The 13,612-nt window shown below is 59.0% G+C and overlaps 1 protein-coding gene across 4 annotated transcripts in view; it reads right to left on the bottom strand.

The window, feature by feature from the left end:
* NFATC1 (nuclear factor of activated T cells 1) overlaps positions 1–13,612 on the bottom strand; it is a 102,368-nt gene that overhangs the window by 20,793 nt on the left and 67,963 nt on the right. For 2 of the 4 annotated variants that reach the window (XM_059893743.1, XM_059893744.1), the window contains exon 9: positions 9,789–10,454. In XM_059893743.1, the coding sequence (XP_059749726.1) occupies positions 9,789–10,454 (666 nt within the window). The remainder of the gene's footprint in view (positions 1–9,788; positions 10,455–13,612) is intronic. The other 2 variants (XM_059893745.1, XM_059893746.1) reach the window with 2 other exon arrangements.

Below are 13,612 nucleotides of genomic sequence, written 5' to 3'. Positions count from 1 at the left end.
GTCTCAAAGATTTTCTCATATGTTATCTCCTAAAAGTTTTATTGTTTTAGCTCTTACATTTAAGTCCATGATCAATTTTGAGTTAACTTTTTTGTGTAAGGTGAGAGGTAAGGGTCTAAGTTTACTTCTTCCAGTTTATCATTTAAATGCTTTTTTTGGTCTTGTTTTGTTTACTACATATATTCTTAACATTTTCTTAGTGGTTCCTCTAGAGATTACAATATACTTAATATCTATTTCCGATTAATACTTATTTCTAATAATATATAGAAACTCTGTTCCAATGTAGCTTCCTTCCCTACTCCTTCCTTTCTACTATTATTGTCACACAAATGACATTTTTATATAAGCTCATCAGCACAGTTTTGTAATTACTGTCTTATGTATTTTCTTTTAAATAAGTTAGGAGAAGAAAAGTTTTCTTAGAACGCTTATGTTGTTCTTTTAATGATGTAATTATTTTTACCAGTGCTTTTTACTTCTTCATGTGGATGTGAGTTACTGTCAACCTGAAGGACTCCCTTTGGTACTTTCTGTAGGCCAGGTCTGACGGCAATACATTCTCTTATGGCATCTTTGCTTATTTCTCCTCTGTTTTTAAGGCTAGTTTTGCTAGATAGAAACTTCTTGGTCACCAGTCTTTTTCTTTGAGCACTTTCGAGGATGCTGTCCCACTGCTTTCCAGCTTGCATGATTGCTAATGAGAAGTCAGCTGCTGATCTTTTTGAAGAGTCCACGTACTGTACCTGATGACTTGGTTTTTTCTTGTGGCCTTTAGAACTGTCTCTTTTTTCTCTGACTTTTGACAGTTTGGCTATGATGTGAATCTCTGAATTTATCCTACTTGGAATTTGTTGACCTTTTGGGATGTCTACAATGTTTTTCTTCCAACCTGGGAAGATTTTGACCATCATTTCTTCAAATACTTTTTCTACCCCTTTCTTCTCTCTTTCTGGGTTCTCATTATGCACACATTTGTATGCTTGATGGTGTTTCGCTTCTTCAATTTTCTTTAATCTTTTTACTTTCTGTCCCTCAGACTGGAGAACCTATTGCCTTTTCTTCAAGTCTGTTGATTCTTTTATTCTGTCAGCTCCAAAATGTTGTTCAGCCCTTCTAATGATTTTTCAATTTAGTTATTGTACGTTTCAAGTCTAGAATTTCTACTTGGCTCTTTTAGAAGATGTATCATCTCCATTTGGTCAGACATAGTTGTCCCACTTTCCTTTAATTCTCTAAACACAGTTCCCTTTAGATCCCTGAGCATCTCTATGGTGGCTGATTTACTTTGCTACTAAGTCCAATACCTGAGCCCTCTCAGGGACATTGCCCACTGCATGCGGGTTGCTTCTTCCCCTGTGTATGGGACATATTTTCATGTTTCTTTGCACGTCTCATAACTTTTTGGTTGAAACCTGGACATTAGAGATAGTACACTGTAGCAACTCTGGAATCAGCTCCCTCCCCCACCTCCCCCATCCAGGATTTGCTGTTATTGCTGGATTCTTTTTTTCCCTTAGTTGTTGCTTATTTGATTAGTGACTTTCCTGGACTAATTCCATAGATTCTGTATCTCTGCAGTGCGTAGCTGCTAAGTTCTCTGTTCCACTTTTTTTAAAAGAGTCTTGCTTTTATTTTTAAGCCTGGCTTCCTAGGGGTCACCCTCGGGTTAGCATTCTTCAAGGATCAGTCAGGTTTCTCTGAATGCCTTGAACCCTTAGGCCTCCCCGTTTTGTCGAGGAGATATGTGTGCAAAGGCCGCCTCTGACCTGCCCTCAGTTCACAGTCAGCCTGGGCTTCACTCCTGCTCGTACAGTCGCGAGGTGAAGGAGCCACAGGTGAACGGCTGGGCCCTCTCCTTGCCCAGGTCTTCCTGAGTGTGCACACACCCACACGCATGTGTGCGGTCTTCCTGAGCGTGCACACACCCACACGCATGTGTGCGGTCTTCCTGAGTGTGCACATATCCATGTGCACGTGTGCAGTCTTCCAGACCCCCAGGAGCATGTCGGGGCTTTTCAGAATCCCCTGTGGTCACCTAGTTTGGCCAGGCTCCTTTGCCCTAATTGAGATCGCAGCCTTGGGCAGCTCCAATGAGTGTGATCCCAGCCATCTGCTATTTTTTATGCTGCCCTGGGAACGAGGCTTTTCCAGGGAGCTTCACGACCAGTCAAAGGACTGACTGTGCTGTGGGGATGGGGTTTTTTAACAGAGCCCCAAAGAGGCCAATCTCCTTCACTGTCAGTGAAGCTGCTGGCTTTTCACGGCTACGCTCCATGGAGCTGGGGAGGGGGGGACGGGAGTAGCCCCAAATTACACCACCACAGATCCCACGTTCGTTACCAAGGTCCAGTTTCCCTTGAATCAATGCTTTTCAGTTTTTTCTGCCTCTGGTTAATGTTCAGACTCTGGGATAATTGATCTGAAAGTTTCGTCAGTGTTTCTACTGCCTTTAGGGGGTGCTCTCTCACTGAGGTCCCCTCTCCACCAGTTTGGAAGGCCTGCCTCTCTTCCAGTCCTTCTTGGGTCATCAAAAGTGCCTCAGTTAATAACCAGAGATTCTCTGCTGAAGAAAAAAATATACCACACTTCTCTTTGGCTTGCAAGGCCAATTCATACTTGAAAGCTAGACTTCTGAGCAGGAGTCTTTGCTCACTACATCTCTAGTGGGTTAAAAAAAAAGAAAAGCTCAATAACACAGCTCAACCTTGAGAGTAGAGAGACAGTGTTGAAATCAGGGCTGGCGGATCAAGGTGGTGTCCCTGGTCCCGTCACTCACCAGCTGTGTCCTGAGCAGGTCGAGTGACATTTCTCTCTAAGCTCCAACCTCCGTCTTTGTCAGCTGGGGCTGAATCGGCAGTTTTGCCCACTCACAGGATTGTTGTGAGGCTGAATAGGTCAACAGAGACTATACGTAAAAGTCACTCTGGAAAGAGCCGAAGGCCACACACAGGTGCTATTTTCGCCATGCGAGTTTTCTGTGTGCTGGCGATGATGTGTCAGGTTGGACTGGGAACGACGGTTACTCCAATACCAATTATCCACCTTCTTCTCTGCCTGGACGTGATGGACGGCTGTGCCAGGCGCTCTCTGTCCCTCAGGAATCCACATGAAGAGGGCGCTCTTGTATCAGGGGCCACTTAGAAGTGCCACGCCACTGATCCTGTGCGTGGCACTCCAGGGCAGGGCCGCCACGTGCCTGGCTGCCCTCGTGAAAACACGGGCGTCCAGCAGAGGGAGTCGGAGCCCCCTGTGGCCCTGGTCACCGCTCTCCCCAAAGAGACGCCAAGCCCTGCTGGTCCATCGTCACCTGGGCTTTTGAATGTGGCTACTGTGCTTCTGGACACCTTTCCTTCTGGCTTCACGCTCTGGTGAACACAATACAGCCGCGTGCTCTGCGCTGGCTCGCGGATCTGAGAGGATCTGTCAGGTGTGCTCTTTCTTCAGCGAGAAAGCGCTTTGAAATGTATGGCATCAGAGAGAGAAAACGCAGAGACCAGGCCAAGGTTGTGCAACCTGGTCTGAAACGGAGACGGAGCTGATTAAATCCCCCTGGAAAGATGCTCGCCTCTGCAGAAGTATTGCCACACCGGAAAACTGCGTCACAGTCCTGACGTGCTCACTTGCCAACACCCTCCCACCCTCAGAGCCTGCCCGAGACCGGAGACAACGCACCACGAGGCGCCCGAGTGGCCTGCACGCAGCCAGGTCCGACCACCAGCTTCCGTCGCCGGTGTTTCCGGCACCAAGTAGACCTAAGTGGTTCTAGTTCCACAAGACCTTTCTAGCTCTTCCCTCCGCTTTCTCCCCTCTTTCTTTCCCTCAAATTAATAACGTCAAACAGCTCTCCCATCTACAGAAGGAAATCAGCTAAGACCTAGGATTAAGGGAGAAGGTGAATATTAGCTGAAAGCAAACCACCAAATTCCGATCCAAGCGCACAGAAAATAATTGGGCTGGAGAAGACTTGATGAGAAAGTCAAAGCAGTCCACGCTTCTAGCCAGCGTCTACATCCTGCAACTGAGAGGCGCCCCGAACCTCGGACACCTAAGCTGCAGTGTCATACGAGCTGCAGGAGACTCTCAAACGTCCTAGCCTAGCCAGCTGTGTCCCCGGGGCCAAATGCAGCGCCCTATTTATAGAGGCCCTTACTCAGCGGGCACCTCAGCGCAGCCCCTGCCTTCCCCTCCTCCTCCGCGGGGGGCAGGTCCTAGCGGCTGCGGCCCTGCAGCACGGCCGCAGCGGCAAGCACACACCTCCCGGGGCGCGGCAGCCGCGCAGGGCTCGAGCGCTGCCCGTGGCGGGTGCGCAGTGGTCGCCCGCTCCCGCCACTCACTGGTTGTCGCTCGGGCCCACCTGGTCAGGGTCGAGGAGGAGACTTGCGCCCAAGCCTGCACACCGGTCGGACCCTCTTGGAGGCACGGCACCCCTGGAGCCGCAGCCCCGAGTCCCCGTGCACACGGCCTCTGGCGCCCGGGAGGCACGCACCGCCGGGTGGGCAAAGCGGAAGTGAGCGGGCGGGGGCTCCGCCCCTCCGGGTGGCGGCTTCAGCCCGGGCCCCGGTGGACTCCACCTCGGGAGATCCAGCCTGCAGATCACCACGCCACCGGCATCCGCCGCCTCCGGTGGCACCCCAGGGGCCCGGGCCTTAAGGACTGACCCTCAGGAACCGCGTGCACGGCTGAGTGCGTCCTCCCGCCCACCGGGTAGCAGCCCACGTCTGCAATGTTAACAAGCCCGTGCGTTTGACCTGCAAGGCAGGCTCTTTCCATCATCACTAGGAGCGGGGAAGGCCTCAGAGCCGGGCCCTGGGCCAGGTTAGTAAAACTTTCCATGAGGAAAGCTCCGTGTTCTCCCCCAGAGCAGCCCAGGCGCAGGAAAGAAGGGGGGGCGCGGGGGGCGCGCAGCCAGACGCGGGGCAGACACGGCCCCGGCCGCCTGCTCCACCTGCTTGCTGTTCTAATGACATCTAGACTCGTGGAAACCCGAGAGCCCCTGCAGGGGACCGAGAGGGCCGACGGTGGCCGAGGCCGCGGGGCGGGCGGGGGGGCGACGCGGAGGGGCTGCTGCGGGGGCAGGCAAGCCGACACCCCGGGAGCCGTCGCTTGGGTCGCAAAGGGGGATCCTCACGTCAGCAAAACAGGGCCCCTTCACATTAACGCTGGCTGGATGAGCTCTGCGAGCTTCAGGGACGCTCACGATGACTTCCCAGCAGATGTACGCAAACGGCACACAGACTACCGTGCGCGTGTGCGTGAGCCGCCCACATCTACACGTGTGTCAGTCAAGGACAACGCATCAGCCGGAGAGGCGTGCTGCTGTGTGGTCGTGTAGCTCAGCTCTGCGAGGGGCAGGTCCCAGAAATCACACCAGGGAAACGGCTCACGTGTGGCTTCTGTGACACACTTAACCTACATTCAAAATAAGTGAGGCCCATGAAGCTAATTTTTAAAAGAAAAGGTACCCCGCGGCACTGCCATGATTGAGAAGTCCGAACGGAGAGCCTAAATTTCACGAATATTGTCGAACCAAAGAATAAATTATAATTGGAACTATTTATGGGCCAGACACTTTTGAAACAAAACCGAAGAGTAGAAACAACTAAAAAAAAAAGAAACCCTATTAACAAGCTGGGGTTCGAGGCGAGTCCTCGCGCACTTGAATTGTTCCTCGAGGTGAACGGAGACTTGGGACGTGCGTTAACCCTCCACATCTGGGGAGTCTCTCCGCAGACAGAGCAGGGGGCTTGCCGCGTAAGGCACGGCTGCCTTTGCGATCCCTAAGTGATTCACTTACGTGCCCCAAATGCCCCAGGCTCTCTGGAGCTGGACGTGATATCCTATTATTGCCTTTTTCATTCTACGTTCCTGGAAAGCAAAAAACCCAAATAAAAAACCAGAACACATGTGAAATAAGCTCTCACTCCTCACAGACGCCATTAGCATCACAAACAAGCCCGAGGAACCCCAATCGCCCCCTCACTCAGAGTGGTTGCACCCACGAAGCAAGTAAGGGCCAGAGTCACTGCAGCCTCGGCTCCTATCAGCCTCTGAGAGCCCTGAGGGCGGAAGTGGTGAGGGGCGAGGCCAGGCGGGATGTTACCTAACCCGTCACCTTGGGGTCGGGACGCGCAATGGCTCTGCGTGCCTGGAAGTGAGATAGATTGAGTTCGCTGTGTGAGCCGTGTCGCACGGCTAGTCCCTCCTGCCCTGGCGGAACGGCACCATGGCTCTCTGGGCAAAGCCCAGGCGAGAGCAGGTCGTACCCGCCAGCGCCCCCCCCCCCCCCCCCCCCGGGACCAGCAACCGCGTCCTGCTGAGACAAAGCCTGGGGAGGGGCCGCCACGCACAGCCTGAACCGCTCCCCTTCCTCCGCCCCCTGCGCCCCCCTCCTGGTCCTTGTTCCCTGGTCCCTGTCGTCAGCCACCCCAACTACTCGCCTCTCCCTGGGTGTAAATGACAACGATGAAGTCTTTGCCTTTTAACGTCAAGGTCACTTAAAATCAGCATCTAGTTTTCTGATTTAGTTTTTCGCCCTCGTCTCCATCTTCTCTTCTCTGCACCTTCCTGGGCTGGGCTGCCAGTTAAAACCCAGACATACAAGGGAAGTCGCGCGTGCCTTAGAGTGAGGCCGATGACCCCCTCTCCCCAGGCCCCCTTCCAAACCTTTCACAGGGGCCTGTTTTCTACATCAGGGATCGGCCCCGGCCGACCGGCTCCCTCTCCCACCCAGGCCTCGGGGGCCGCGCTCTGTACACACCCCCTCGAGGCACGCCATCCTCCGCCCCAGAACAAGCGGGAGTGCGGACATCGTCCCTCTTAACAAACTCACTTTCAAACCCCTCAACCACAAACGTTTACCGGTGGGATCGGCCAAGGATCAGGTCACTGGTGCCAACTCAAGGCGTCCAAGCTGTACAGGAACCTCGCGAGGCCCACACCCACCCCACGACACCGGCGTGCCCCTCCTACCATCCCCATCAGGAGGGACCAGTAAGAACCCGCCCCAGAGCCCGTCAGCATCTGGGTCGGGGAGGCTGGGGATTCAGGTCCCCACGCCCACGACGTGGGCCTTTATTCTGCACTAGGCGGTCTTTCGAGGACTCACGAGGGACTGACCTGTGTCTATATCACAGCTCCTGTGAGCGAGCGAGCGAGCGAGCGGGTTCCGGGTGGAGGAACCAAGGTGAACACGGAGATGTGGCCTCAAGGTCCCTCCAAGAGCCCCCGACACGCAGCTGACAGCTCCGGCCACCCTCTCACGAGGACAGACGTGCTTTCTGCTGCTTCCACTACAAGACTTCCAGCAAGAGCTGGGCCCCTTCTCTATGCTAAACGCCCGTGGATGCGGGGAGTCTTCAGCCGCTCAGACAGAGCAACAAACACTTGAGCTGCTTTCCTGAGTGGGGACGGATGCCTGACCGGAAGGTGTGTGGTTCCAACTCCAGGAGAGAAGCCCCACAGCCTTAGTTTTCGGTGGCCACTTCCAGGGCGGTTCCTCCAGCCTGTGTGCTCAGACCGACCCCGCGGGCCCGAGAGCCCCGCCGCAGGGAAGCCGGGCTCGTGCGAGGCCGCCCCCCAGCCACACGGCGTGTGCACCCGAGGCCCCCCTCCACCTCGGGGGCCTCCCTCTGGGAAAGACCGCTCGGGGGGGACGCTGGGTGCAGCGTCCACGCAGAGGATGTCCACCCACAGGGACGTGTCGGGGCCACTCTGCACGGGGCCAGGGCAGCGTTTACTCTTTGCCGCTCAGGGCTCCACCCTGGCGTGGCTTTAACTGGGGACAAGCAGGGTGGCACCGAAACACCACGCACGGGGGCGGTGTGAAGATACACGCACATTCGCGGACACGCGTTCACCGCTTTTTGGGGAAGCCTCACACCATGACCCCAATCCTGACCAAGGAAACCGACGTCACTTTGCTCTCGTGGCCAAAACCGAAAGGCTGCGTTGACAGCTGGCCCGGGGGATGGACACGGAGTAGAAACCAGGGCCCACAAGGATCCTTTTGGGACAGAGTCCCTGGAGCTGCTGTCCCAGGAGTGGCCACAGGTGCCCCCGGGGCCCCCCCCGCTCGCCGCCCCACCTGACGCTCATGTGCAGGCGGGCCTGGAGCACGGGGGCCTTCCTGCTGGTGAAACCCCGGCTGCAGCCCCCAGCCCAGCAACAGGGCTGGACCCCGTCAGCTTGGCCACCCCAGGCCTCAGGGTCTCCCAGGTCCCTGTCTGCTCGGGGGGCAGTGGGGCCCCTCCCAGTGCCTCCCCTGCTCTTTCCTGACGCAAGGCCACGTGCTTTCAAGCATTCTTCTTCTTCTGTAAGTGCCCACCCTCAAAGCAGGCGACTCCTTTGCAGGGTGTGCTGGTGGGATCCTAGAGAGGCCGGGGTCCCGGGTCCCGGGTCCCTCCCTCCCACCCTCAGAAGTGCTTTCAGAGGCAACGCCCGGAGTTCAGGGGCTCTTCCCTTGACGACCACGTTCTGGGCCCTCGGCAACTTTAGGGGGTTGATCACGGCCCAGGAGGTGCCGGGTTCACCTAACCAGACCCCTGCGCTCACGATGGGACCAGGACGGCGGTCAGGACGGAAGGAGGCCCTGCTCCCCACCCCGCTCACCCCGGTGCCTGCAGCGTGAGCAGACGCTGCCTTTGACCCCAGGGTCCGGCCGAGGCAGGCCCCTGCGTCTGAGGCTGGATGCTGGCCCTCACGTCTGCTTTGCGTCAGCAAGTTCCACCGTGGTCCTGCTGGAGTCCGGGCGGGGGTCGCAGAAGGCGCCCGCCTCCCTCCTCCAGGCCCTGCCCAGCCTCACAGCTTTTGGGTGAAAGCCTTGGGCCCCCGTCCCCCGTGGGCTCTCCCGGCCCTCCACCCGCCGACGGCACTTGTCTGCCCGCTGTTTTCAGGGCACACGTGTGGTCCCGGGGCCCCTCAGGCAGAGGTTCTGAGACCAGCCCAGTGCGGCTTCCTCTGGGGGACGCGTTCTCTCTGCCTTGTTCCAGGCTGGCTTTGGGCGCCCACACAGACGGACAATCCACGCGGGGCCCACGAGAGCACTGGGTGACCTCTCACCCACCAGAACACAGGGCCCCTGGCACCTTTTCCCAAAGGAAAGAGAAAAACATCTTCTGACGAGGTGCCTTCTGTTCTCATTTTATAGGAAGACCTTGGGGCTCAGATTTTCACACGAATTAGCCTGACTGTGGGTGTCTCGAGGACGCTTCGTTTCCAAATCACCCTGAACGCATCTCCGTGGAGTCCGGGTGCCGTGCGGGGGCCTAAGCCCCGGTCCAGGGAGCCACCGGCTCCTCATCGTGTGATCACCGAGCTTCCAACAAGCCTGTCACGCGCTTAACGTGTTCTCACGAGCTGAACAGGGTGCAAGTCGCTCACTTTTAGCTGCGCGAATACGTAGAAGCAGTTCGGACACTAGGAGCCACGAAGCTGGAGCCGGGGCCGAGCCCAGGGCGGCCTCCCCTCCTCACAGGACACGTCAGCTCCCGGGGGCGCCGTGCTCCACGCGGCCAGGGCCGGCACACCCGGGCGCCCCGAGCTCTCCCCGTGCCGCCCCGCGGACAGTGGACCCGAGGGTCGACAGCCACGGGCCCCCACCGGGCAGAGCGGCGCGACCCGCTGGCTGGCGGCAACACTGCCGGCCGCCAGGGGCCACCGAGGGCGGCAGGAGCGTCCCGCAGGACACACACCAGGCGCGCCCCAGCTGGGCGGCGGCGCACGCGCCCCTCCTGCCGCAGCGGACCCACGGCGCCGGGCTGGCCGCGCGCCCGCCCGCGAGCACTTACCGTCGTCCAGGTCCAGCGGGTCCAGGTCCTGAGGCTCTCGCTTGACCGTTACGGGAAGGGGGGCCAGACTATGATTACTGTCCTCACGCACCTCGGGCGCTGGCAGGGGCCGGGCGGCTGCAGGCTCGCTGCTCGGAACCTCGGACGGCTGGCGCTGCTGGTGGCCCGTCCCGGGGGGGCGCGCGGGGCCGCAGGGCTGCAGGCGGGTCGGCTCTTGGGTCCCCGGCGGCAGCGGAGAGGAGGGACTGTGGGGACAGAGCGCTGGCCGGCACCCCGGGGAGCAGCTACCACTTGACGGCGGACTCACCTGTGGCTGCAGCGGGGCGGGGGGCGGCGGCTGGGGGGGCCCGGGAGGCACGCCCGCGGGTCTCGGCGCCTCCTGGCCGGCGAGGACCCCGCCGACTGGCCGCGGAAGTCCGAGGGGGCCGTGGCCCGGGCCGGCCGCGGCCGGGCCGTAGGGGGCGCAGGAGAGGTCGTGGAGCTCGGGGCTGGCGCTGCTCTGTGGACGGGGCGGGAAGCCGGGCACGAGGCAGGAGCCCGGGTCAGGCGGCAGGGCGAGCGGCTGGCCGTAGCAGGGCTTGGGGAGCGGGCTCAGGCCCTGGCTCATTGGTCCACAGGTGAGGGCAGGCTCGTAATCATCGCTGGGCTCCGTTTTTATGATTGGAACTGTGAGGAGGAAAAAAAAGTTAAGTAAACACGAGCTGCAGATGGGAGCCGCGGGGCGGGCCTGTGGCTAGGATACCCTCGGAAAACAAACAGCGCTTTGACTGAGTCCCTGTGTGTCTCCTGCCTGGCTCTCCCACCCAATTAAAAAGCGGGTGTGAGTCATCGGCTCCAGAAAGCTGCAGCTGGTTCTCATACCGAGAGCGCTGTTTTCCTTGGAATCTCCCCCAGCACTAATGTGCTATAAAAATCCATTCGCAAACTGCAGGAGAAGCCTTGGACCCAAGGGCCCGTGGATTTGTAGTAATCAAAGGGAAATTTTTAACTTGGACGTACTACTGCATTTCTGCTGCTACTGACGCCCTATCTGATAAATGTCTGACACTTGGTGAACTTGAACAGTAAGATGGCGTTTGGAAGTCAGTAAAAATCTGACAGAAAAGATAAGTGTCCATTCGCTGTAGGAGAGAAGCCTTCAGCCACTCGACAAGGAAAACAGTTCCACACGAGCAAATACGCCATCCCTCCCTCCTGCTGCTTCGTTTCCACTGGAAACAACACACAACCAGCGATCACGCAGCTCCTGGGGCAGAGCCGGAAGCCCCCAGACTGCTTCCAGACCACTCCCCTGGCCACCCCTCGCTAGGAAGCCGGTGGTGCAGAGAACCAGGCTGGGAGGAGGGCATGATGGGGACGGGAGGGTCCCTTTCACTCCCCTCCAGGCCGTGGGCCAGACCAGGCGCCGAGAGGGTCGGGGAGAAGGCGAGCAGATGTGCCGCGGGGTCTGCACAGGGGCTTGGGCTCCACCTCGACCACAGCCCCACTCCCGCCCTTGCTTACTTCCTGCGACCCGTTTTCTCGTTGGTTCCTGCCTCTTACACCAGTTTACAGGAGACATCCCGGTGGTCAAATTATCCTGAGAGTGAGTGGTAAGAGCGCACTTAAATTCGTAACAGATGCCCAGCGCTGCCGCAGCAAACGCAGGATGGATAATGAGCTGTCATCAGAGCCCTCCTAATCGTGTTTTCACCTCCCCGTGTGTGCGCTGCTGGATTCCTGGCGGCAGGGGCAGCCACACGGAGGGAACGCCCCTCGCCAGCCCAGCCTCCTCCTTAAGTAAAGGAAGATTCTCTCCCGAACGTAGCTTTGCTTTAACAGAGGTCTCAAGCCAGCAAGGACGCACGCATCTCTTCTGTAACAGCCGGGCCCCTGCGAATCCACAGCAGCCGTGACGAGGAAGACGGCCTCTTGCGAAGCCCGTCCGCAGGGGCACCTGGGCAGCACGGAGCCACGTGGCGGGGACCCAGGTGACACTCCAGACCCACGGACGCAGGAGCACGTAACTCCGCTCAGCATCTCCAGGCCCTGGGCTTTCAACTCAGGATTCCCAGAGACGCTGTTTCCTTTAGTTTTGCCCTCACCGTGCCAACCTCCCAGCCCCTGCTCCCGTTCTTCCCGCCTCTGGCGTGTCTGCACACTGGGCAGGGAGGCGCCTGGTCCCCGGGCGGTGCTGACAGCCGGAAGGCGGGGAGGAAACACGTGGGTGATGGTCATCGCGGGGCCGCTGCGGGAAGTATCCCCGCCACCCGCAGCCCGGGCCACGGTCGGCCCCTCGTTGTCCCTGAAGTCACGTCGGGCCGAGAGCTGCGAGGCCCTGGGCCTGCGCCGTAGGACGCGGCGCCTCGGACGCCCAGAGCCCCGTGTGCCCAGCATTCTTGGACAGGACGCAGCCAGCACGGCGGGGGTGGGCAGCGCAGGCGGGGGCAGGCGAGCCTGCGGATGGCGCACGGCGCGTCCTCGCCCCGGGTGCTCCGTCGGGGGTGTGGGTTGGTTTTCATCAGCCAGGCCGACCACCCACAGGGCCTGGCCTGCCCCGGTGCCCACACTCACGGTCCTTTGCTGGGGAAGGGACCTCTCTGCCTCTCTCTGTCACAGCCAGCTAGGGCTCTGCGTGAGGGGCTCCAGTCCCCCGCAGGACTGGATTCCAGGGAAAGTGTCACTGGCTGCCGGCAGGACACCGAGAAGGGCCGCTGTCCGCCGTCCTCGGGTGGCACCGATCTCCGTGTGGCTCACACGCTGGGGAAACGCCCGCCGGTCCCGGCAGCAGCCGCGTGCGCCTCCCGTGGCTCCGAGGGCTTCCTCCGCGGCGAGGGGGTGAAGACGCCCCACGCGAACGCGCCTGATGCAGGGGCCGCAGGCCCCAGGGGAGGCGTCGGCACTTGGTACAGGGGCTGCTCACAGTCTAGGCCGGGCCCCCAGATTCGATGTGCCTGTGGCCCCGTGTCCCAGCGCAAGTGCAGAAGCACCTGTGGCTTCGTCAGGGGGCCCCTCAGGACCTAAGGGTCTCTCCCCTCCCAATCCGCATGCCCGTGGCAGCAGCTTCTGTAGCCTGGGGTTTCTTTTTTTAAAATTAATTAATTAATTTATTTATTGCTGCGTTGGGTCTTCGTTGCTGCGTGAGGGCTTTCTCTAGTTGCGGCGAGCAGGGGCTACGCTCCCTTGCAGCATGTGGGCTTCTCATTGCGGTGGCTTCTCTTGTTGCGGAGCACAGGCTCTAGGCACGTGGGCTTCAGTAGTTGTGGCACGTGGGCTCAGTAGTTGTGGCACACGGGCTCAGTAGTTGTGGCTCACGGGCTCTAGAACGCAGGCTCAGTAATTGTGGCTCATGGGCTTAGTTGCTCCGAGGCATGTGGGATCTTCCAGGACCAGGAACCCGTGTCCCCTGCATTGGCAGGCGGATTCTTAACCACTGCGCCACCAGGGAAGTCCCAGCCTGGGGTTTCTGCCGCGAGCACCTACCGGCTGGGGTCCCCGCGTGGAAGCCCACCTCAAGGAGGGGCCTCTGCTGGGTCCAAGCTCCGTGTGCAGCCCGACACGGGCTCCTGCCCCGAGCTGGGCATCCCAGGGAGGCGGGCGGGGGTAGGGGAGCGGCCTGGGGCAGCCTTGACACAGATGCACGTCCTCGCATGCAAGAGAACATGTGATGTGCCGCGCCCGCTTCCCGCTACAGTGCCCGGGGTGTGAAGGTGGCCGTCAGCTCCAGCACAGGCAAGACGGCCTCTCCCAGGAGCAAGCGGCCCTGCCTCTGGTCCTACAGCCTCAGGCTCCAGGATGGGCTCTGCAGACGGCACTGCGGGGCTGGGGGCAGCCTCCAACCAGAA

The sequence above is a fragment of the Balaenoptera ricei genome, chromosome 14, assembly GCF_028023285.1.
Source record: "Balaenoptera ricei isolate mBalRic1 chromosome 14, mBalRic1.hap2, whole genome shotgun sequence".
In the NCBI taxonomy this organism is placed as follows: domain Eukaryota; kingdom Metazoa; phylum Chordata; class Mammalia; order Artiodactyla; family Balaenopteridae; genus Balaenoptera; species Balaenoptera ricei.
Note: the sequence above shows the minus strand (reverse complement) of the source record. Positions and strands in the feature narration are given on the sequence as shown.